The sequence below is a fragment of the Ambystoma mexicanum genome, chromosome 1p (genome assembly GCF_040938575.1).
Source record: "Ambystoma mexicanum isolate Mex_15411 chromosome 1p, UKY_AmexF1_1, whole genome shotgun sequence".
Taxonomy (NCBI): domain Eukaryota; kingdom Metazoa; phylum Chordata; class Amphibia; order Caudata; family Ambystomatidae; genus Ambystoma; species Ambystoma mexicanum.
This window is the reverse complement of record NC_090921.1, coordinates 1,108,901,663-1,108,927,455: the sequence shown is the minus strand read 5'-3', so window position 1 is coordinate 1,108,927,455 and position 25,793 is coordinate 1,108,901,663. Positions and strand designations below refer to the sequence as shown.

Below are 25,793 nucleotides of genomic sequence, written 5' to 3'. Positions count from 1 at the left end.
GCTGGAGAGGGGGACGGGGGGACAGAGTTGGAGCTCTGGGAGGGGAGTTGGTGATTTATTTTGGACTGGGAGGTCGGGGGCAGGGGATGGCGTGTTGAGGGGGTTGGGGGACTGGGGAGTTCGTTGGGCAAGTTTAAAGGCCACTGGAATGGCTAACATATGATGGGTGGACAGTGCAAACAGTCAGGGAATGTGGGCTTAGTTTGTGGGAGGTGTTTTTCGAGTTGACAGTATGGACCGTGGCGCGCATTCTGACACACTATGGGTACAGAGTAGAGGGAGGTGTAAGAGGACTCTACCATGGGAAGGGACGGGCTGAGGATTGGAACCTGGAACGTCTAGGGGTTAGGTAAAAAGTCGAAATCCCAGCAAGTAGGGGGATTCCTGAAACGTCATGGGGTCCAGCTGGCCATGCGCCAGGAAACGCACATGGTACAGGGAGATCTGGATTTACTTAGGAGAAGGTGGGGACATAGTGGTGGGGACATCTTATTCATCTTATGCTTGAGAAGTCTGGCTTTGGATTGCAGCGGGGGTTCCTGTTTGGGTGGACAAGGTCCAGACTGATGATGTGCGGAGGACAGTGGTGCTCTTGGGAGTGTTAGAGGGGAGAGACATTTGTGTAATTAACTCCTACACACCAAACGTGGACGATAAAGACTATTTCCAATCGGTACTGAAATTGGCGGGGGATATAGGGAAGGGATGAGAATATGGGGTAGATTTTAATTGTCGGTTGGACTCACACTTGGACAGTACAGGGAAGTCTGGTTAACTTAAACACCAGTCGGCGGCAAACCTTGAGGGAGGTAGTGGGGGATCTTCACTTAGTGGAATTGTGGTGAGGGTCGCACGGGCAGGAGAAGGGCTACTCTTATTTTTCAGGGGCCCACAGATCCTATTCTCGACTGGACTACTTCTTTGTGGGGCTGGAAGACTTTCAGTCCTTCAATAATATGAATATCTGGGAGAGTAATTTCAGATAATTCGCTTCTAGTGATGCAACTGCGAGGGTTGCAGGATTGCCCACCGGTACGGTTGTGGCGATTGCACGCCACTTCCCTGGAGGATGTGGCGTTTGGGGAAACACTATGAGGAGAGATATTGAGAAATGTTTAGATTAATGAGCGGTCGGTCGAATCAGCGGGGACCTTGTGGGAGGCGTTCAAGGCAACAATCAGGGGGGGGTCTGTATTTCCAAGGTAACTGGAGTGAGGCAGGTATTACAAGATAAGTTGCAGGAAACGGAGCGGGCGGTGTTGGTGCTGGAGAAGGAGCTGGTGGAGGGAAAGCGAACAGGGAAAGAATTGGCAAAGGCATTGGCCTCTCACCGTGATGGACAAACTTCGCTATCGCATTTTGAGGGAAGTAGACAGGATGCACGGATGCATGGGGAAGGGGATAAGGCCGGGCGGTTACTGGCCTGGCGGTTACTGGCCTGGCTGATCCGTTGGGAGCAGCCCCGTAGCACCATCACACATATCAGATGTGAATCGGGAGACTTAATTAGCATCCAGGAGGGGATTAATGAGACATTCTGGCTTTTTTTTAATCAATCTCTGTATATTAGCGAGGGTACGTACTCTGAGGCAGAAGCAGACAAACTACTGGATTTGATACAGTTACTAACTCTGGATGGGGACCTAAGGGAAGACTGGAGGGGCCTATTGAAGAAACGGACATTAACTGGGCATTGCAGCCTATGAAGAAGGGGAGAGCCCCTGGGGGTGATGATTCTCTGGTAGTTTTACTGTTAGTATGCAGACCGTCTGGTCCCTTATCTTAAGAAAATATGCAACAAGGCTTTTGAGACCGGGGTTCTCCTGAATTCGATGAGGGACGCTGTTAGAATGATCCTGTTGAAGGAGCAGAAACACCCCCTGGCATGTGCATCCTAACATCCTAGCTCATTGCTAAATGTCGACGCGAAGGTCCTGGGAAAGGTCTTGGCAACCAGACTGTCTAAGGTAGCTCAAACACTGATGCATCCAGACCAGTATGGATTCATAGTTGGGTGGAATACCTCAATTAGCTTAAGTCACTTGCATCATGTGATGGATCAGCTTAAAGATTCTGGGAGGGAAATGGCATTGGCATCCTTCGATATGATGAAAACCTTTGATTCACTAGAATGGAACTGGTTTTTAGAGTATTGGGGGCCTTTGGGCTTGGGGACAATATCTGCTGATGGCTGCGGCTATTATATAGTAGGCCGGTAGCAAGGGTGAAAACAAATAATTGGATCTCATTGCAGTGGCTGCTGGGCAGAGGCACGGGGCAGGGGTGTCCATTCTCGCCGATTCTGTTTTCCATGCCACTGGAAATGCTGGCGAGGTTTCTCAGGAGAGAAATGGGGGAAGCAGGGATATTGGCGGGAGGGGTGAGACATATTGTCTCTCTGTATGCGGATGCCTTATTACTCTGTGGGGTACCAACTGGGGGACCATGCCAATGCTGTTAGAGATTCCAGGCAACTTTTGCGTTCTGTCAGGATTTTGCATCAACAAAGAACATTCTCTATTGTTCCCTTTAGGGGCCTCAGTGATCCCGAGTTAGCTACCCTCCCCGATTGTGGGATAAGGTGGGAGGAGAAAGCATTTAGGTACTTGGGAATTAAACATGTTCATGATATGGAGGAGACATTTGTATATAATACTGGTAGAGCACTGAAAGGGGTAGGGGACTCGATTCAATTTTAGTAAACGTTGCCGATATCATTGATGGGTAGGGTGGCACTAAATTATAGTCCCAAGGCTGCTCTATTACTTTACCAATATCCCTTAGGTCATTAAGAGAATATTCATTAAGATGTTGGATGAGAAGATCGGGGAGCTGCTGTGGTACACTGGGAGGAGGAGGGGCTCACTGACAACCTTGAGACGTCCACGGCTGGAGGGTGGTCTTAATTTACCGGACTATGAGCTTTACTTTATGGCGGCACAGTTGCAGCCAATACTGGTGTGGATGGACGCAAGGGGGGACTGCTGACAGGGCTGTTGGGAACCCTCCCCACCCAACTGCAGGGGATATATCTGTTAGGGAGTGCGGCGGGAGGGAAGGGGGCCTCCAACGTATTTCTGGTGGTGAGGACACTCTGGAAGAAGTTTTTGAGGAAACTGCAGGTGTCTGGCCTTTATAGTGCTGACCTGACTTGGTGCGTGGTCCAGGGCTTTCGCTCAGCTGTTAGGGAGAATTCTAGGTAAGGCTAATTTCCCAAACCTAGTGAGTCCCCCAGCAGCTTTGCTGGATTTCTGGAGTTTGTTTTTTCTCTCCTGCCAAGAGTGAGTCTCTTTTCTTCACACTCTTGGACATGATTTGAGGGGTTCCTTTGACTGTTAATGTGTTTTATGGGCTATGGGGTTGTTTACTCCATAGGGTCTCATGCGTTTTTACTATATGTGTTACACAGCACCACAGCACCGTGCAGTGACACAGGGGTGTCATAGTGACACCCCACCATAGACTCCATACCCTGGGACTGACTACTGTCTCTCAGGGCATGTAAAGTCACCATTGGCTTTACTAGTCCCAAATTGTGAACAGAAACCAGTACAAACCATCACATTGTGGACGTACTGGTCGGGGCAATTCGATTGCCCCGGCGTCTGTTAGTCGAGGGGGCACGTCTCCGTCCACCCTGATCGAGTTTTGGCTGGTGGCAGTGGATACTACTTTTTATATTCGACCGCGAATATATCTCTATGGGATTTTCCGCCGGTTTATTTATTTAATATTAATTCGCCGGTTGGTATTTTTTGCCAGAACTCGATTCTAAAATGGCGTTTGTGTTCTCTTCTGTGACTCCAACCCAAGTCGAGCCCTTTGTTCCACTTTTTGGCGGGCTTCTCCACAGAAGCCTCCAAAAGTGGTGCCACTCTGTCTGGGTACCACAGTGGGTGTGGGAGGGGGTTTAGGCACCCTGGACTGAGTTACCTTGGTAACTCAAGTCGCACTCTTGTGTGATTGGCCCAAGTGGTGAGCCGGCCGGCTCACCACTTAGCATGTTTCATTGACAGCTAGGCTGAGTGAATGGGGGTGAGCTGCATAAAAGCAGGGCTTTTGGGACTGGAACTTCAGAAGTCGCCACAGGACCTGTGAATCCGACGAGGGAGAAGCTGAGCCGACCTGCTACGACGACACCACCGGTGGAGCCCTGCGGAACCGACTCACCACTTCCCGACGACAGAGAAGATCTCCCGGCTGGAGAGTCTTCTTCCCCTGACTGGTGGGCACAGCCAGTTTACCTTCTTTTCCTCGCATCCCAGGATGTCTTGTGGTCGAATTGCCCGTGCCAAGCACCCCGGCAACCGGATAGCCACTTACCACTGGACCACGAATCAAAGGACCGCCGCTCCTTTTAACTGAGAACTCCGCGGCTGGTTTCTTCCCTGGCAGTGCAACGGTCTCCTGTCTTTCTCCCCGACGAGATCCCCTCTTCCTCCGGACGAAGCACCGACTTGCATCCGCTGCCAGGAACAACTGCCCCCGCTGGAGTATTCTCATCACTTTAAGGTACGTGTCCGCCAGGCCTCCCTTTCTAAAGATTGCTACAAGGTAATAATAATCCCTTAACCTTCTGGACTGGGCTGGCCGCCTTGACCATCTAACTGGTCCCTTTCTTTTGGTCCAACTTCTTTCTGAACCTTTTCGAGACTTTTGTGCACTTTTCAACCGTGTGACCTTGGACACATTTCGTTCTGATCCTCTTAAAGTGGATCCGGCTTTCTGAACTCTAACTTCACTGTTTGACTCTGCCTTTCTCTCTTGCTGTGTTCTTTTGAAAGTGTTGGGATCTGTTTCAGTTTATGCTCTGCCTTTCTCTCCCTTTTAAACCGAATTATTGGAGTGCCATCTGCGTTAAGCGCTCACCGCTGTCTGAAAATAAGCGGGGCTTTATTTAAGACTTGTCTAATATTCTTTTAAGGGAGTGTATATCTTTTAGTGACCGTGTTTTTGAACTGCTGAATATTAGTGCATGTGTGTTTTATTAGATGTGGTTTTAAATAAATACTTATATCTCTTTTACACCAAGCTCTGGTCAGTGTTTGCTTGTTCTACTGTGTTCTTTTGACCTATTGTGAATACTCTGTATACTGCCTAACTCTTCTTGAGGGAAGTCTGACTGCTTAGCCACAGCTACCAAGTGAATCTGTGCCAAACACCTGTAGCCTTAAATCTTTTGCAGTGGTCCCACAGGGAACTGCCCAGGTTTCTGCCTAACATCAGCATTGAGGAGGATGGCTATATCTGCCTTGGGGGACAAGGGGTGTCAGACAGTCGGTGACCTGTTTCAGGATGGGAGATTGATGCCTTTTGAGGAGTGGAGTGCTTGATATGGGGTACCAAAGGGGCATTTTCTAACGTACAGGACGGTGACCAGACGACTGGCTGCCATGTGGCCGGGAATCTCGATGGAACCACAATCGAGCCCACTGATGCAGGTGCTCCTTGCACAGTACGATGGGGGGCCAGGGTCTCTTGGATCTACAAAGCACTGAGGAGTGCGTTCCCTCTGAAGGATCTGGTGGTTCAGAGTAAATGGGAGTGCAACATGGGATGTCCTATATCAGAGGGGGAATGGACTAAAATCTGCGAGCAAGTGCGTAAGGGTTCGGGGAATGCTAGGTTCCAACTTATCCAATTTAACATCCTGTATCAGGTTTCTGTGATTTCAGTCAAGTTACACGCAATGAATAGGGACCTAAGTCAGGACTGGCCCCATTGTGCGACGGGACTGGTGTGGATATGGCACATGCTTTGGGGATGCTTGGTTATTGCATGCTACTGGCGAGCAGTGATTTCGAAGATTAATGAGCTACTTGGCTCCAGTCTCGAGTGCATCCCGAAGGTGTGTCTATGGAGAATATTCCCAGGGGAGTGGAGGTGACAACACAAAATAAGAAATAGATTGGTTCAGTTAATGCTGGTACTAGCAAAAAGGTGGATAGCCATTGCTTGGAAGGGTACGACGTCCTTTCATCACCTGCATTTTCATACCCTGGCATTTTAACGTGCACACTCCATCGAAAATGCGCAGCACATTTTTTAGGTGGGAAGGGCAGATAAGGGTTTGGGCGGTTAGGTCATAGCAAAAAATAAGTGTGGGAGGGCGGTTTGTGGGGGCAGACCACCCCCCACCCAACAAAAAAACCGATGAGCATGTTTAATGGAATGTGCATTGGAAAATTACAGGGGATGAAATGACATGGAACCCGTGGAAGAAGCCCCAAGGTCTGTCTGTGGTACATTGGAAGGAGGATATCCGTAGGTGGGGCATGGCGGAGTTGGACATTTTACAAAAAACTAAGGACCCTGAGTTTTGGAGGAAGGGTTGACTGTAGAATGGAGCCAACTTCTTGATGAGTTATACTTTTCTGCAGATATGAAACCCTTCTGAGAAGGTGACTAGGTTGGCAACATACCTACGAAGGAGGGGGAGATGGGGGTGGGCTGGGGGAGGGCACGGCTGGTTGAGGGCACGGTTGGTACATAGTTCAATGTTCCTTGGCTTTATGTATGTATTGATACTAACAGTCCGGGTTGCTGTCGGTACTCTTGTTCAGAGAGGACTTGCCATAGCATTTCGGTGCTGGACTGCCCATGTGGGCGGGACAAAGACTGATGTGCAAATGGATATTTCCCATCTGTGAAAGATACAGTGAGCAAAAAGCGTGTGCTGCAAACTCTCGTCTCAGAACAGGTTATCATGCCATGTTCAGAACAGGTTATCATGCCATGTTCTTTCTGGAGAGGAGCGCCTGCTACCTTTTTTTGAAATTTTTGCAAGGAACTTGGGGTTGGTCACCCTGAGTTACCTGGGGGCAACCAGACGTGGACTCCCTGCTCACTGTGCTCAGAAAGGCACAGCTTCACCTCACTGATGAGGCCCAACAAGACTGAAACACGTGTATGGGGTTGCTGTCGGTACTCTTGTTCAGAGAGGAATTGCCATAGCATTTCGGTGCTGGACTGCCCATGTGGGCGGGACAAAGACTGATGTGCAAATGGACTTTTGAAGTCCTGTATACTGTACTGAATGTTGTTGTGTGCTGAAGCTCAAAATATTTTTTTTTTCTTTTAAAGCTGTCCTTGATGAATGTATGCTCAAAGGCCAATGCTAGATTGGGTCAAGCAGTGCTCTGCAACATGTTTGTGTAAATATTATTAGGCCCAACTTCCCCATAGTGCTGCTTTGCTTTGAAATTATCCACAAGTATCGAGGAAAGCGGAACGCCTTTTCTATCTAAAGTTCCTTCAGGGAACAATCTACGGGTGCCTCCAGTGGTTTTCTCCACAGGAATGGTTTGTGCTTTTCAGACAACCCTGGATTTCACCCTTGATTTTCATTCCATGCCTTGTTATTCCTTTCCCTGTTTCTATCTACTACTCACTCTCTTTTTCTACTCTCATCCCTACTACTCCTCCCACCACCTCCCCTCACTCTCCCTTACACTCTCTCTACTTGATGGTCCTCTCTCCTTTCTCTCTTGACTGTCTCTCCAACATTCCTCCCACTAAGGTCAACTTCCACTCTGCGAACATACTCCCTACCACTACTTCCCCCTCTCTACGCTACAATTCTCCTCTCACACCACGACTGTCTCCTCACTACTACTCTCCCCACCAGTACTGTCTCCTCTCCACACAACTACCTTCTCCATGCCACACTACTACCCTCCTCATACCATCACTCTCCCTTCCCCACACTACCACTCTTCCTTCTTACTACTATTCTCCTCTCTACACACACCCTACTATCTTCCCACCTTTTTCTCACATTCTCTTCCCCACTCACCTTCACTTTAACTCCCTACTCTCTCCGACCACTCCATTCATACACATTCCCTTTCACTTCCAGTACCAGTACCACTTCCTTTCACAAACCAATACCTCGCTTTGCACACCGCCGGTTTCACCGTCCTCCACGCTCCTGCACACCGTCCTTCTTCTGACTGGTCTCTTGGTAGCCCTCTGCCTCCTCTGACCTCACCCTAACAACCCACAACTTCCTTTACCCAGTTCTCCCTTTACATTTCCCTCCTTCTTCCTACTGGTCATCCTTCCCCACTAGTTCCCTGGGCCAACCTTCTCTTATTGTCCCCACCGTGAGGTTGTACAGACTATACAAAAGTGGGTATAAGCCTGGCCCATTTCTTGTGTGCTGGGGCCGCCGTGTTTCGGTTATGCCGTTTAAGGTCCACCTTGTGTGAGGGCCTTGACGACGTGTCAGTCCGCATGGTTGACTGGGGATCTGTTCCAGGGCTATCCCCATGTGAAGTGCAATGTCCATAGAGCGCTCGGTGTGAGTGCGGTTCCCCGCCATTTCTGGTTCTCGCAGCGCCTCTCCTCCACTGCAGTGCTGATTGCTGTTTCCCCGGTCGGAGAGTGAGTTCTCCTTCAAATAATGGAAATTTGAGCTTTGGCCTATTTCGACTACTTACCAGACAGCACTGACTAGAATTTATGCGGAAATACCACCTATAAAGCAAAAGATATGCCAGGGGGTTCGAAATTATTCTTATGACCCCATGGTCCAACAGAAGAAGAGGGAACTTCATAGATCCTTGAAAATTGTGATAAACAACTCATCTGAGAATCGCAGATCTTTGAAAAATGCTTATAGGAACTTGCTATGCACCTATAAACAGCAGTTGGTGTGAAATGAGGCCGCAAAAATGCTATCACTAATTAGGTCTAGGGATATAGGCGCCTTTTGGCGAGCAATAACTGGCATGGGATGCTCCCCCCCTACACCACCTAATCCTATTAGCGAACAGGACTGGGTGACCCATTATTCAGAAGTTTACAGGGGGCCTCTGCTGCTGCAACTTGGAGGGAGGCGTGCCCAGGAGGGCCCTGGCCTCTAGAATTTACAGAAAAGGATATTGAGTCAATTATTCTGCGTGGCAAAAAATCAGGGGCACCAGGCCCGGATGGCCCATTAAACGTGGTCCTAAAATTCCATCCTAAACTTTGGGCTTGTGTATTGAGTATCCTCTTTAAAGTCATTCTTGCTAAAGCTCACCTACCAGAGAGATGGTTGCAGTCGATTATTATGCTGATCCACAAAAAGGGCACTAGGGTGCTCCCTACCAACTACAGGCCGATTACCCTGCTGGACATTCCCTCTAAGATCTTTGCAACCCTGTTGCTGAGGGATTTCTCAGGCTGGGCAAAAGCAGCTGGCAGATTGGATCCTCTTTACAGACTGGCTTTTTCGAAAGGGGGTTGGGACAAATGCCAATCTTTTTCTATTGAGGCTGCTAAAAAGCGAGGCCATGGCGAGATCTAAACAGGTATATGCGGTTTTTATTGATTTCTCCATGGCCTTTGATAGCGTGAATAAGCACCTGTTATGGACCAAACTGCGGAAATGGGGCTTCCCTGAAGCACTTCAAAATATGATCATGGCCCTTCAGTCAGACACGACTATTAGGGTCCCGTTGAATGCTCAGGGCGAACTCTCTGCAGCCTTTGAAACCACAAGAGGCTTGAAACAGGGCTGTACCCTGGCCCCTCTTTTGTTCATCCTCTTCACCTCTGACATCAGCAGATTTTTTTTAAATATTCGTAGTTTCTCGCCTCGCCTATCTACATTAAATTTAGACTACCTATTGTATGCCGACAATTTATGCCAACAATTTGGTACTGTTTGATTACACTCCATCCGCCTCCAGCGGAAGCTGGACGCATTGGCAGCATATGGAAGTCAGAACAAATTAACCATCAATTTGAAGAAATCAAAGATTCTGGTTTGTCGGCCAGGCTTGAGACAAAAATACAAGAATTACCACTGGTGTCTGAATAGGGAGGTTTTGGAGAATGTTTCGACCTTTGTTTATCTGGGCACTAGGTTGCAGGCACTGCAGAACAATGCGGAATTGCAGAGTAACCTGACCTCAAAGGTAAAAATGTTGTGGGCCCAGGCGGCTGCAATAAACACAAAATGTGGTTACGTCTCATTAACACCTGTCCTGAAACATTACAAACTGAAGGTCGTTCCCTCCATGCTATATGACGGGGAAACCAGGGTCTTCCAGTATTGACGTGCTGGGAGGTGCTTGAGAGCATCTTTTGGAGGAAAGTCCTGTTGCTCCCAAAGGTGTCCCTGTAGTGGTGATTCGCTATGAACTAAGCCTCCTCTCCATTAAGTATCACCTCCTGTCAAAAAACCTTGCAGTACTGAAAAATATATTGTGCACTGAGCAGGGCTCTATTTGGTGGGAATTGAGGTTGCTCCTAGACTCCAAAACGTGGCCCTGCTTCAATAAATGGGAACAGGAATGTTACCAAATTCTGGAGGAAAGTGGAATCTCAATGGACATGTTCCTGTATTCCCCTTTGAAAACCAGGACACAACTAAACAGAAAACACTGGATGCTGACGATTGGAAAAGTAAGATCATACAAGCGATTCAAAGACCTGCTTATCGAGGTCAGACCTGTGGGTACGACACTGACCTACATATACAAATCCCTGAGCTTGTCATGGCATAGAATGGCTATGATGCTGAGAAGCAATCTACTACCAATTAAAGAAATTGAGGGTGTTAAAGCGGGGATTTCGTGGGAGTCAAGGTCTTGTTGCTACTGTTTAGAGCAGCGTCGGGTTGAGTCATTGCAGCACTTGCTGCTTCACTGCGGGGATCTAGACGATGGGTGTCATCACTATTTTGATCACTTGGTAGAAAAACTGTATATCGGAGGAGTGGGCATGAGATCATACGGCAGCGAGTTATGAGTTCTCAAGGTACTAATCACTGGCTGACGTCAGCAATCCATTTTTCAAAGGGATTTTGGTACTAACGTAATTAGTTGTGTTTTTAAATTGCTTGTGATTTTTTTTCGATTCTTGGTAAATGTAAATGATTTTGACTGCTTTTGTTTAAATTGATTGAGTATGAGTTTTAAGTGTATTCACATGAATTGGAAAAAATGAATTGCTATGTAATTAAGATGATGTGTTTTTAAGGAAGGTTGTTAAAGGTTATTTTATAACCATGTAACAATAAATAAATTAAAAAATGCTAATAACCATTTTCGGGCTCTGTCAATCAGGGCAGCTTTGGTACGTCTGGTGAAAGTGCTTCTTCTAGCAGGGTATGCTGGGCAATGTAGTTTTTTCTGAAACAATAGCGAAAGACTGCCAGAGTCCTGCCAGAAAGGTATTCTGTGATTGTCAGTAGCACTGTAGACAAGCAAGCTGGGACGTTAAGAAGGGACAGGCATTGGAGCCCTCCCAACTGCCACCCTCGCCCTCAGGAGTAGGTCTGGCTCTGCTTTCCACCCTGGTAGGTCTCCCACCCCAGGTATGGAGGGGGTCCCCATCCCTCTTGACAAAGTCAGATCACTGACCTTCTCACATAACATTAACTTTAAAGAAAGAAAACAGAGCAATTACTGACCTACCCTGCTTGAAAAAAACAACAAGTTGTGAAGAAGGAAGAGGATTGACTAGGGGGGGTTACTTGAATTCCTGCAAAGGCTACATTTCTTACTCTACCATTTAAGGCATATTGGAACAATCTGTATTGATGTGCTAAGGTTCCACTCATCTGACACTACCTTCAAATGTGTGCTTGATATATTTGAAATATGATGTTAATCACCCATGCCCTGTTTATCCTTTTGAAGCTAGACTCTCTGCCTATTCGTGCATAGTGCTCCCTAAATTAGCAGCATGCAGTAGATGGAAGGCCAATTTAAAGGCCTTAACAAAGCAAATACTAATAATCTCTTTGAATCCTTCAGGATTAAGGGCTGATCCTGTGTTTCTTGTCTCCACAAATGAGTTTCTCTCCCTAGTACAACCGTGATTTTATGAAACAAGTTTTATTTGTTTATTTTGTATAGCACCACATAATACCAAAATCATGTTTAATACATATTTAGGGTATTTCATATTGTTGTATCTTCAACAGGATTTCCTTCACTCAATACTGAATCTGTGGCAGGTTTTATGGGTCCCGTTAGCGCAACACGCAAAGAATGCCCTACAGTTCTTAGCCCAGGTAAGTTTAAAATATGAATGTACTGTTCGTTGAGTGGGTGTAAGTTACAGCGCATTCATGTCCCACATGCTCTTCAGATCTTTACAGCTCTGAAATTGAATCAGAATTGAGCTCCTGCAACCTGGGCAGACAAGAAATGTTTGTCAGTTCCAGTTGATTACATTTATAAAGCAACTAATCTTGGAATCTGTTTGCATATCTTATAGCTGCAGTAGGTACTGTCGTGCACTCTCCTACATAAAACCACAGTGCGATTTTAAAGTCAAGTGAGCTCATCCCATAAAGGTGGCACAAGTTGTACTCTTTATTTGGAAACAACACAAGATTATTCCTTTTATTTATTGTTTGAATTCTAAAGTGCTTTGTACATGCAAACATTAAAGATGCTATTTAAGTAGAAGTGCTTGCATAAACTGGAATTAATGCAAATGTGAACAGCTAGTTTCGCCAATCGCTGATTGAAAGCAAGGTTAAAAATAGAATCCTAAAATTTGATACCAGTTAGAAACTGCAAGTCCCATCTAGTGTGCCCATTGCACTGCCTACTCTTGATTTTCTGCAACCTACGTTTTTTCCTGCCATATGATTTACAAACAGACATGTCATGGGATAACTGAAGAGGGAGTAATGTAAACTTACTGATGTGTGTGTATTTCTCCAGCATGGGGACTGGCATGGATTCACATGTTCATGAATATTCCCCATCGTCAGGACGGGAATCCTCAGTAAAAAGAAGAAAGCAGTTTTGGTTTAAAAGCTTGAATAATACTGCCTTTCACCCATTATCCAATCACTGAAGACTGTGCCATACTTCACCCATCCAATGACGGTCATCTCCCTGAGTCCCACCCCGACGACCATCTTCAGATTTTTACCACACGTTTCGGTACAGGGAGTCCTCATGTTTTGCTCTCCGAGCTTTTTTCCATAGAATTTTTTTTTCAACAGAAAATTCAGTTTTTTGACAAAATTTCAAAGTCTGCTGTTGACTAGTCAGCTCCGGAAACGGGGCTCCGTTGTCGGTTAATTTTCAAAGATCTACACGACGAGATCTATGTCGGAGAAAGGCAGGAGAAGTCTTTTTCAGGCTCTTCTCCCAGTGTGGTTTGTAAAATATCTATGTGGAGGACAAGCACACCAGATGTCTGCATCCCGACCATGAGAAGTATTGATGCGACATCTGCCGAGGTTTTTTGGCCAACACGAAGAGGGACTGCTACCGATGGGTGGTGGCGTGGTTGAAAGAGGACGCTCAAAGAAGCCCAGATTGGGCCGCTCTCCAGAGCGTTCTGCATCTGGTAAGAGATCGATCCAGATCAGCCGAGGAGGTAACCCCCGAGGTCTCCAATAAAGCCAAGCACCAGGCTGTTGGTCTAGCTAGAGATACTGCTGATGCAGGTCCTAGTTCAGGGCGCAAGCGCTCTCCTTCGCCTTGCCTGTCTACTGTGAGCTTGCTGGCGGCTGGCACAAAGTCTTTCAAAAACACAGTGGTTTGTCACGGGAGAAGAAGATGCACTCCCGAAAAGAACCCTCTTCAAGCTCTTCAAAATCCTCCGCGCGCCCGCTGCTACAACCACGGCTACGTCGACCAGACCTTCGCCGGCAGTGGGCTCATCAGTGTCAAGGACTTCAATGACCACTTTGTTGATGGCTACTTCGTCAACGGCCACCTCGTCGCTGACTGATTTGTCAGCGGCCACGTCGTCGACGAATGCCTTGTCGACGGCCACCTTAAGACCCACGACTACTGCTTTGTTGACCGCCACTACCTGGTCAATAAAAGCTCTGCTCATGTCTATAGCCGTGAGGGAAGGGGCTAGACCAGGAGAACAGTACGCAGAGAGTGCAATCGGTCCTTTGGCCATTTACACTAGCTCCAATGACAAGGCAGGGCATGATTGCCTAGAGGCAGGGGGCTACAGCTCTGTAGGCATGGATCCGCCAAGGCATATGTGCCCACTCAGGCACACCAGCATTCCTCCAAGGGCCCCTGCACAAGCTCATAGGGATGTGTCCCAGGACATTCTCACAGTGCTCAGTTTGCTTGTCTCAGAGATACAGCAGCAGCTAGCACCAGTAGCAGGCCCTTCAGGGAGCGACCCTAGGTACTGCCTTCCAAGGCCTCCACACAGGCATCACTCGGGTGCCCCTAGGTGACCATCGTCATTACCGCCTGTGCCAACACTCTCAGGTGAGGCATCGCATACTGATACGGCAACTAACATGGACACTGGAACAACGGACACGGATGAATTTGATTACTTCATCTCGGCGGAAGGAGTGGCAGCAGGTACTGATGATACCCCTAGGGCTTCACCTCCAGATGAAGTTGGACCATTCCATTCCATGATGGCTAGGGCTTCTGCCCTATTTAATATGCTACCAAGAGAAGAGGAAGGAAGGTTTCCTCTACCATAGATGTACCTCAGCCAGAAAGACAATGTTATCTGGCCCGCTGCGGGACGAGGTATGAGAAGAGGGCCTGGTCCTAAAGAAGTCCCCGAACTACGCACCAGCGAAGTGGGACCGGCTGGAGAAAAATATAGGGTGATGGACTCAGCCCCCAAATGCCTCCGCTCTCAGCCGTTTCCGGATTCAATGGTTTTGGCCGCAGCGAGCAGGCGATTAGCCAAGCCAACGTAAATGTCTATGGTCCCTCCAGACCAAGATGGGAAGAAGCTAGATGCTTTGGGAAAGCGCATCATATGTACTGCAGCGTCGACCATCAAGGCTGCCAACGCGCTGGCCATCCTGGTCCAGTATGATAAAGAGCTGTGGTTTAAGCTGGGCCCAATCCTCTAATTCTTTCCTGACAACAAGAGGACAGAGGCATTGTCACTATTTCAGAAAGGAAGGTGGCCTCCGATCATGCTATCACTGTGGCTATGGACATCATGGATTCCGGCTTCCGCCAAATGGGAAATGGCATCGCTCTTAGGTGTCAAAGTTAGCTGAAGGCTACCAATTGTAGGCCAGAGGTTCAGGCCAAGGTTGTAGATATGCCTTTCAACAGCAATAATCTCTTTGGGGAGGCAGCGGATTAAACACTGCAAGCCATCAAGATGGACAAAGAGACAGCAAAGTCACTAGAAACCCTGCAGTAGGGCCGCTCATCTTCCTTTCGGTCTTCCAGGATTACGTTTGGAAGATCCTCGAAGGGATGCGCCTCTTCTTCCTACAGTCAGCCTTCCTGCTCCACAGTGCAGGAATCATACAGAGGTCGATCCCAGGCCTTCGGTGGAGGCTCACAACGCTGTTGGCGCCCGCAAGGGAAGCCGCAACCAACCAAGCAGGCCTGACTTAATCCAAGCCCCCACTTCCGCACCTCAGTGGGAGGATGTCTGTCAAATTTCGTCAATGCCTGGAGAGGCATCACCACCGACAAATGGGTGCTGGACATTCTGCGCAACGGTCACATGCTGGAATTCAAACCCAAGTGCCCTTGTATTCCACCTGTAACGAAGAAGGAACAACACACTGCTGTAAGGAAGGCAGGTATCAAAATAAGACATACACAAGTGATCACAGTTCAAGGGTGTTTATTAAACTGTAAAATGGGTCAGTTAAACGACTAATCTAAACCTAAATCTAAGATGGGAGCAAGCTACAACCATCAAATAATAATAATAAAGTCCTAGTGAAGTCTAGTCAAACAAAACTGGCCTATACTAAGAAAAACCTATTGCCAATACTTACTGCTATGCTACAAAATAGTCAGGATAATGTTCACAAAGAAAGAAAGAAGTGTTCTCAAATGATAAGTCAGGATGTTATGGCTGGTGTCTCCCTTCCCCACGTTTGAAGCACGGGACAAGACAGGACTCTCAAGCACAGCACACTTCTGGGCTTCTCCGACCCGAATTTACAGTTCCTTCTCCCAATACCAGGCCTTCTGTGCCCAAGTCTATTTTATGCAAAGTCTCTTGCTTCAGAGGTCCGGATGTATCATAAACAACAAACACAAAGTTGCTTCTGTTATTATTCACGTTGGGCGATTAGTCTTCACCCGAGGATCCCCCTCAACCGGGCTCCGATCCCCTTCGCAACCTCAGCTTCCCTCAATCTTGCCGAGACCAACAACTCACTGTGTACATCCCTCAGTCGGGTTCACAGTTGTCATCACAATGCAGTTCACTTAGCTTTTCATTTCACAGCATCATCATCTTGTAATATTTAGGAATCTTAATGTCTTTTTAAACAATCCTCCGGGTTACCTTCTCCACTTTACTTAGGTCACCCTCGTCCGGGCTCAGACCTTCCCTCACCTGCATCTCAAAGCATTTTTCAATTCACACAGAGACTTCCGAAGGGCAGTTACATCTCGCTAGGTCACTCTGTGATTCTTTGGCAGATATTACAATTATCATGATGTTCCCATCCGTAACACACCTCACTTCCTTTTCACAATGTGTTAAAGACTTTCGACTGTACAAGGGTTTTGGTTTGACCCTTGTATGACCACTTTGACTTCTCACAACGGCCCCTCGATGGGCCTATTGGTTTCTGTAGTTTCTCTCACTTCAACATATCCTCCTTGTTCAGCAACCGGGCATTCGTTAGTCTTTTGAGTGCGCGCCCACGCAGCACTGGACCACTCTAAACCTAATACATCCGTTGTTCACAAATCTTTTTCTACACAAATGTTGCCACTGCAACTTTGAGCTTAACACAGTTCCGGTCCTCTATCAGTTTCCTATGACTCTCCGGCTGTGCTGAACTTTTATCCTGCTGAAGTCAAGGACGGTACCACAGCGGCAAGCTCTTTTCCCTGCCCTGGCTATCAGTGTGGGAGGGCCCCATGTACATCGACATCTGTCACACCAATTGCCAGCTGCAATTCCCTGTCTCACTGTTCTTTTCTTGAAGGGTTTGTGGCTCTAGGTTGAAAAGGGTAAGGGCAATTCCCTCCTTGTCATCATTTCAGTTTCCACCACCTTTCTCCTCCGTTTGAACTGCTGTCCTGGAATAGCTGCTTCCTTGTGCATTCGGCCTTGCTCAAAATGTGCTCACGTGCTCTGCCTTTTATCCCTCTGGGGAAGGGAAAGGGCCATCAGGTGTGTGTAGCTATCGCAATTGCCTGACTCTGCCTGACCCTTGTGTTCGAACATGTCAGGTAAACGGCTCTGGTGTTAGTCCATTGTCTTTCGCATTGTGAAAAAAAGGTGTAAGAAAAGCTGTGTGGGGGGGGTAGAGTTTCTAGATATCCTACGGGGTAGGATGTTTAAAAGGTGTCATGAGGAAGGGGATACCGCGTCTCACCCGTCGGCATCCCACTTCCACTCCCCGAAGATACCTCATCCAGCTGATCCTCCTGCACTAGTCCACCCCCAGGAACTGGATCCAATAGCGATGGCCATGTCCTGGCAACCTGGATGACCGAGCCCCAGGGACTAGCAAGTGAGACACCTTCAGGTTTCTCACACTGCCCAGCTGCTGCGGGAAGTACGAGCCATGCTGGCAAAGGGCGCAATAGAACCCATCCCTCTGTGACTCTGGGGTGTACTCCAGATACTTTCTAGTAAGGAAGAAGTTGGGGGGGGTGGTTGTTGCGCCCAATCCTGGATTTATGGCGCCTTAAGAAGTACCTAAGATCCCAAAGGTTCAGGCTGGTCACATTGCAGGAAGTGCTCGGCCAACTGGAAGAAGGGATCTTCATGAGTACTCTTGCTGCCTCATCACAAGTTTGGAGGTAATCCTTAAATGCGGCGGTAACGCTATTACCGCCGCATTTAAGGATCCACCAAATCACGGGCTTGGTGGGTTTACCCCGAGCTGGGGGCAAATCCGCTGTGATTTTGCCAATTGTCGGCGTTATTCGCCGAACATTCCCCATTGGGCCCAATGGGGAATGGGGATTTACCGTTCCGCCAAACCGGTGATCTGGCGCTAATAGCGCTGGGGGGGGGGGGGTTTGGCGGTAGGGCTAATAGCCCCAGCAGTTATATCGCTGGGGTAGTGCCCAACTCGTGACGAGGCCCTTGATCTGGAAGATGCCTACTTTCACGTCCCTATTTATCCAAAGCATCGAAGTTTCCTTCACTTTGTGGTTCTAGGGAACCACTACCAGTTCAAGGTACTGCCGTTCGGCCTAAGGTTCGTGCTAAGGGTGTTCACAAAGTGTTTGGCCCCGGTAGCAGCGCATCTACGTCGCAAGGGCATACACGTCTACCCATACCTGGACGACTGGCTCATCCGGTCAAGTTCTCAGAGCCTGGCAGTGCAACCCACACAGGAGACCATACGCCTACTAACAGTGCTCGGATTCTCGATCAATTATCTGAAATCTTGCATAGTGCCATTGGAGGACGTTCTATTTCTGGGGGTGCGTCTCAGCAGAGTGGCAAACCTAGCTTTCCCCTCGGAAGAGCGGGTGCTGGCCATCCTGGGGAAGGTATATCGTCTGTCCGCCATCAAATCCACAAGCATCCGAGGCATCAAGTCTCTGCTGCGAATGATGTCCTCCTGCATATATCTGATCCCCTTCTGCAGGCTGCAGATGAGACCACTGCAGGCATTTCTGGACTGCAGGTGGCACCAGGCCACAGGCAATTAGTTGGACAAGTTGAAGGTAAACCTGGAATTCAGGCAAGCCATCCAATGGTGGGGGGTGTGCTCTCAAATTACGCAGGGTTCCCCATTCCGGACCCCTCTGTATTAGGCAACAGTCACCACAGATGCATCTCTGGACGGATGGGGAGCCCACACTGGGCAGTCCCACGCCAGTTCTGGGCCCTCAAGTCGTTCTTGCCTCTGCTGAAAGGTCAGGTCATAAGGATTTTCACATTCAACGCCACCGTAATGTTCTACATCAGGAAGCAGAGCGGAACCCGGTCCCCTGCTCTGTCGTTGGAGACACAGACCCTGTGGCACTGGGTGATCCAACATGTTCCTTGTGCCCTTTCACCAGAACACCATAGCGGATGCCCTCAGCAGGGTGCTTCGGCCGGATCACGAATGGGAGTTGGAGCAGGGCCCAGTGACCCATCTGTTCCATCAATGGGGTTGTCCCAAGATCGATCTATTTGCCACGGCAACAAACTTCAAATGCAATCAGTTTGCCAGCAGGTTCTCTTAACCGGGGTCCTTGGGGGATGACTTCTCACTCAGATGGGAGGGCCTATTCCTGTATGTTTTCCCTCCAATTCTCCTCCTACTATGTGTCAACACCCTGAAGAGATGCCGCTGTAAGATGATACTCATCGCCCCAGTGTGGCCATGCCAGAAATGGTACCCGGACCTGCTTCTAGACCTGCTCTCCAGAGAAGGCGGAACCATCCTGCATGATGATCCAGCATCAATTATCCTAAAGACCTGGCTCCTGCAGCCTTAGAGTTTGGCCGCTACGCCCTTCCAGTAGAGTGTAAATCAGTTATTGCCAAGGCCAGGGCCCCCTCTACTCGATCATGCTACGGTCACAAATGGAAACGGTTCACAGTGTTTTTCAGGGCACAGGGCATTATGCCGCTGCATGTCTCTGCTCCTCAGCTCCTGCCATACCTGCTCTCGCTGCCAAGTCTGGTTTGGCCCACGCCTCCATCAAAGTTCACCTGGCAGCCATTTCACGATACACCTGTTCACCTGCAAGGCCATCGTTATGGTCCTACAGACTGGTCAAAGAATTCATGAAAGGTCTCTTTAGGTCTTTCCCTCCAGTGAAAGCTTTGGCCATGGCATGGGAGCTCAATGTTGTGCTCACGAAGCTCAGGGGTCCTCCATTTTAGCCTTTACATTGTGCCCCTCTTGTGCACCTCTCAAGTTTCTTACATGGCAGGCTGCGTTCCTGGTGGCGATCACTTCGGCCAGGAGAATAGGAGAGATCCAGGCTCTTTCCTGCAAAGCCCCCTATTTATCGCTACAGCCTACTAGGGTGGTGCTCCGCACCCACCCCTCCTTCATACCGAAGGTCCCATCTGAGTTCCACCTCAATAAACCTTTGATGCTTCGAGTCTTCTTTCCGAAACCGGTTTCGGCTGCTGAACGGTCACTGCATACGCTGGACGTTGCTCATGCCTTGAAGTTATATGTGGCCCATTCCAAATATTTATGGAAGACTTCACAGCTCTTTGTGAACTTTGGTCCTGTGAATCAGGGGAAGGCCCTGTCCAAGGCCTTCCTATCCAGGTGGCTCTCACGCTGCATCATGCACTGTCATCGTCTGGCCAAGAGCCCAGTCCACCAGAGCCATTGCTTTTACGATAGCGTTTCTCTCTGGGGTTCCCCTGCTGGACATTTGCAGGGCTGCTACATGGAGGTTGACGCACATCTTTGCAAAATACTACTGTATCGACAGGGATTCCAGGGAGGAGTCCAGAGTTGGCCAATCAATGCTGCGCAACCTGTTTGCTTAAGGTCAGTCGGATCCGGAGATAAGTGTTGTACTTCTGTTGAGCCTTGCCACCTCCCATGGTTGTGTATTTGTTACTGCTGTATAATCGTATTCATGAGTATGTGAATCCATGCCAACCCCCATGCTGGAGAAGGAACAAGTTACTTACATGTAACTGTTATTTTCCAGCATGGGTCTGGCATGGATTCACATGCAAACCCTCCCTCCATCGTTGTGGTGGCTCTTCTGTGTTCATAGTGGCACCTCACGTGCTTCTAATCTGAAGATGGCCGCCGGGGGCGGGACTCGGGGAGACCGTAATTGTATGGATGCGGTATGACCCGGTCATCAGTGATTGGATCATGGGTGAAGTCAGTATTTAAGCTTTTATAGCAATACTGCTTTCTTCATTTTACTCAGGATTCCCGGCCTGACGACAGGGATTATTCATGAGCCTGTGAATCCATGCCAGACCCATGCTGTAGAACAACAGTCACAGGTAAGTTACTTTTTCCGTATGTAGACTTCAATGTGGATATAGCTAATCTTGGATGGGAGCCCAGGTGAACATAAATTCTCCAGCATTGGATCTTTCATGAATTCACATGCTGTGAATATTTCCCGTCGTCAGGCTGGGAAACCTCAGTAACTTTAACCTAGCGTTTTCCTATGGAAAACGTCAACACTTTAGTGTCCTATTGATGTCCTTTTTGGGTGCTTTAGGCTACCCAATAGGATGTTTGGTATAAATAACCCCGCCCCGCGGCTTCCCTTCAGATTTCAACCGTCTCCAAACAGTTAGGATCACCTTGTGTCTACTCTTTGTGTTCTACATGTGCTTTTCATACTATCGGCCAGCATGTCATCTGTGAGCCAGAAAAAATCGCTGTTTAGGCTTTGTGCTACCTGCCGCCTAAAGAAGGTTCGAGGGGGACGGCCATGCAGATTGGCTGTATTGCCTTTACCCCAATCATTCAGCGGAGGCCTGTGAGATCTGTCAAGGGTTTTCTCAGAAAACGCTGAAAGACTGCAACTGCCGGCTGATTGCGTGGCTCAACAAGGGCACCTACCCAGCTTCTGGGGTTTCGTCCCAGGGAAGCAAGTCTCAGCTACGGCGATGAAGGCGTCTTCGCAGCGGAGAGCGATGTTTGTGGAACCTCCCGCCAAGAAGCAACGCACAGAGGTGCAGGCTTCAGAGGTGGGGAAAGGTGGTTCCTCTGGATCCAGGTTGCATCGGTCCAAAGGTGCAAGTAGCTCTTCGCTTTCCCGGTCAGCGAGACCGGACAAGTCCAGGGGGTCGAGTGATAGGCCCGAGAAGTCGCGCAGAAATCTGCATCTGTGGAGAAGGAGAAGGCGAAGGTGAGAGAGTCCTCTTCGAAGCACTCGTCGTCTAAGGACCAGCATAGGTCCTCTTCCAACCGAGTCTCGTCCATGCACCGTTCCGGCACTTCAACCATGCAGCCGGCGTCGTCAGAGTAGGTCAGGCTGGTTGAGGCCTTAGTGTTGTTGATGAGATCCTCACAACCTTTGTCGACGGGGGTGTCATCGCTACCGTCTACGGCCGTGACTGTCAGTGGTACGCAATTGCTGTCGACGAGATGCAGCTGGAGGCGGATGGTGGTTTGTTGCCGACGGGAGATCCGTGGCAGTCTAGGGCCGGCTTCGGGCCATTGCTCCCTGTGGACATTCTCCAACAGGATCTGGCTTCGTATTCAGTCTCCTCGGGTCTGGAGGAGGAGCATGAACAAGGTTTCCATCCTTCCGCAATGGGTCTGTGGGAAGCTGGTCAGTCTACGTCGAGTGGGGCTGAGGAGCCCCTGTATCCGTTGGTGAACCCTCACTCTCTGTTGTCTATGCAGGTGTTAAGTACGCTCCAGTTACTATTGGGACAATTGGATGCAAGACTTCCAGCAGCTTCGAGCCCGGTGTCTCCAGAGGTGCGTAGTGTGTCTGTTGAGGCCCCTTGCCCGAGTCTCCCCAGGAATTCGCCTCTGGTGCGGCTGCCGTTACCGTCACCGGTGGGGTTGGACCTTCCTAAAAGTCATTCAGAGGAAAAAGAGCTTGTCGATTCGGATCAGGAGAGCAGGCCTCGTGACACGTTGTCGACGGTGTCCTCGTCGCCCAGGAGAGATGATACGTGGGATACGGACACCGGAGGTGGAACCGCCTAGCAGCCCAGCTCAGCCGTCTCCTCCGGATGAGATTGGGGCGTTTCACGCTATGATGGTGAAGGCGTGCCAAGAAGTTGGCCTGGCTCCTTCTTTTCGACCACATGGGGAAGTGACGGAAGGCAGTCTTCTCGGTCCCCATTTTGGACCGTGTGTGTCAGGAGGGCCTGCGCACTATGCACCATCCTTTTGCGGAACCAGCCATGAAGGGACGTCTGCAGAAGAAGTTTAAGGCACCAGATTCGACCCCCAAGTGCCTCATGTCTCAGCCCACGCCGGAGTCGGTGGTTTCGGCAGCGGTGAGTCGGAAGGCGAGGATCCAACACAAGTGTGTTACACCACCGGACAGTGAGGCCAGAAAACCAGATGCTTTCGGGAAGAAAGTCCTCACGGTGGGTGCTACGACAATAAAGGCGGCTAATTCCTTGTCCATTATGGCCAGGTATGATAGGGAGATGTGGCACCGGTTGGCCCCGATCTTGGAACATCTCCCGGAAAAACAAAGCAAGGAAGCTATGCTGCTGGTTCGTGAGGGGAGGAGGCCTCCAACCACAGCATCAACATTGCAGTGGACTTGGTCGAGTCAGGCTTCAAACAAATAACTGTGTTGTTCTCCAGAGGCAGGCGTGGTTGCGCTGCACTGCCTTTCGGCGGGAAGTCCAGCATAAGGTTGTGGCTATGCCCTGTGAGCAGAAGCAGCTCTTTGGAGAGAAGGTCAATGAGGCACTCAAGGGCATGAAGGAAGACACTGAGACAGCAAAGTCCCTGGGGGCTCTGCAAATGGGCTGTTCTTTTCGCCCCTTTCGAGCGTTTCGAGGGGCCTCTGGTAATGCCAGATTTGTGGCCTCCCGTAACCGAGGTTATTGTCGCCCTGGCTGCTCTTCCCAGGGTTTCAGGCGCTCGTTCCAAGCAGCGCAGAAATGCAAAGACTACCAGGCGCAGCGTAATAAGTGTCCTGCCTCCTCAGCTTCTAAAGGACGGCAATCTTAAGTTTCACCAATGACTGCCATGCGGGCAGTCAACTTGGGGGCAGAGTGTCGCGACACGTCGACAAGTGGAATCTTATTACTACAGACAGCTGGATACTGGATACAGTACGTCTTGGCCACTCGTTGGAGTTTCGGCACCCTCAACTCCCAATTCCACCTGTGCACGTGGTGCAGCCACACCTGCCTGTTTTGAGGCAGGAGGTCGACCTCATGTTGGCGAAAGGTGCGATAGAACCAGTCCCGGTGTCGGAACGGGGCCAAGGGGTGTTCTCCCGGTATTTTGTCATCAAATAGCCCAATGGAAAGTGGAGGCCTATTCCAGATCTTACTCCGTTGAACAAGAATCTGCAAAGCCTGAAGTTCAAGATGCTGATGCTGCAGGATGTTATCTGCGCGGTGCAGCTGGGGGAGTTCCTGACGTCGTTATATTTGGAGGACACTTACTTCCACATCCCGATGGGGGAAAACCATCACAAGTTCCTGCGCTTTCTGGTCGGGGACGATCATTACCAGTTCCGTGTCCTCCCGTTTGGGCTGAAGTCTGCGCCCAGAATGTTCACAAAATGCCTGGCTCCGGTGGCTGCCTTCCTCCGCAGGGGGCGGGGGGCATCATGTCTACCCGTATCTGGATGACTGGTTGGTATGGGGGCTGTCGCCGGAAAGGGCATTGGAGTCTCTCCAGGCGTTCATGTACCTGCTACAATGTATGGGCTTCACAGTGAACTTCGCAAAATCCTTTCTAACGCCATCCAGGGAGTTGGTTTTTCTCAGTGCACAGTTTCTCACACAGGACAATCTGGTGAAGCCGTCGGAAGAGAGAGTGGCAGTCCAGAGTGTCTGAATCGGGCAGAGGAACGGTCTTGTCCGCAGTTCCATGTCGCTGCTGGGATCCATGGCGTCCTGCATCCCGCTTATCCCGAACTGTCGCTTGTACATGCGACCAGTACAGGAATTTCTCACCGACAGGTGGTCGCAAAGTCGAGGGTTATGATCGGACAAGGTGGTCATCTCCGAGGGACTGCCGGAAGCCCTGCGATGGTGGGCATGCACAGACAATCTGGTATGGGAAATGCCCCTGCTGGAGCTGGATTTTCAGTTCACAATAGTGGCGGACTCCGCCCAGGTGGGTTGAGGGGTGCACCTCGACCAGTCGCAGGTTCAGGGCCTGTGGTGTCGGGAGGAAGCAGGATTGCACATCAACGTACTGGAGTTGCGAGCGGTGCACTGGGCCCTGAAATCCTTTCTCCCTCGCATCCAAGGCTCGGTGGTTCGAGTGTTGACAGACAATATCACCACAATGTTCTATTTGATGAAGCAGGGGGGCACACATTCTCGGCTCCTGTCCAGAGAGGCTCAGGAGGTGTGGCATTGGGCAGTTGCTCCGAGAATTCACATTACGGCTTACCATCTGTCGGGGGTCCAGAATGTGCAGGCAGATGCTCTCAGCAGAGACAGAGGGCAGCTGCACAAGTGGACGCTGAAGAAGGAGCAGCTTTTCAGGAAGATTTTCAGGAAGTGGGGGTTCCCCCCCTCTCGACTTGTTTGCCACGCCAAAGAACAAGTAGTGCCCATTGTTTGCCAGCAGAGTGGCTCATCCAGGGTCAAAAGGAGACGCGTTCTCGTTCCCATGGATGGGCCTCTTCGGGTATGCGTTCCCTCCGTTTCCACTGCTTCGACGGACGATCCAGTGGGTATGCAGATACCCGTGCAGAATAATCTTAGTCGCCCCATTCTGGACCAGACAGATGTGGTTCCCAGATCTCCTTCATCTAGCGGTGGAAGAACCGCTTCGTCTGGGGGCGGGACACGATCTACTATCGCAGGACGATGGGAGAGTGTGGCATCACGATCCAGCATCTCTGAGCCTGGCTGCCTGGCTCCTGACCACTCTGAGCTTGGTCATTTAGGTATTTCACAGGAGTGCCGTCAAATCCTGAAGGCAGCAAGGGCACCTTCCACTAATATCTCTTACAGTAGAAAATGGGCGAGATTCTGTGCCTGGTGTGAACAGCAGCCGGGAGTGCAGCCATTGGAGGTTACACCGGCCCAGGTTCTCCCATACCTGTTGCATTTGGTGCAGGGGAGCCTGACGTTGTTTTCAGTCAGGGTGCATTTGGCGGCCATTTCCAGATTCACCAGACGGCGCATTGCTACTCCTCTGTTTAGTGACAGATTGGTTAAGCATTTTCTTAAAGGACTTTTTCGGGCATTTGCCCCGGAGAAAAGGTTTTCTCCGGTATGGAGTCTCAATGTGGTTCTCGCTGCTATCATGAAACCGCAGTTTGAACCCATGTCGACTG

At 49.5% G+C, this 25,793-nt stretch overlaps 1 protein-coding gene across 3 annotated transcripts in view; it reads left to right on the top strand.

Moving 5' to 3' along the window:
- Positions 1-25,793, top strand: part of LOC138448811 (uncharacterized) — a 1,325,760-nt gene that overhangs the window by 943,563 nt on the left and 356,404 nt on the right. For all 3 annotated transcript variants that reach the window (XM_069604722.1, XM_069604724.1, XM_069604723.1), the window contains exon 7: positions 11,921-12,010. In XM_069604722.1, the coding sequence (XP_069460823.1) occupies positions 11,921-12,010 (90 nt within the window). The remainder of the gene's footprint in view (positions 1-11,920; positions 12,011-25,793) is intronic.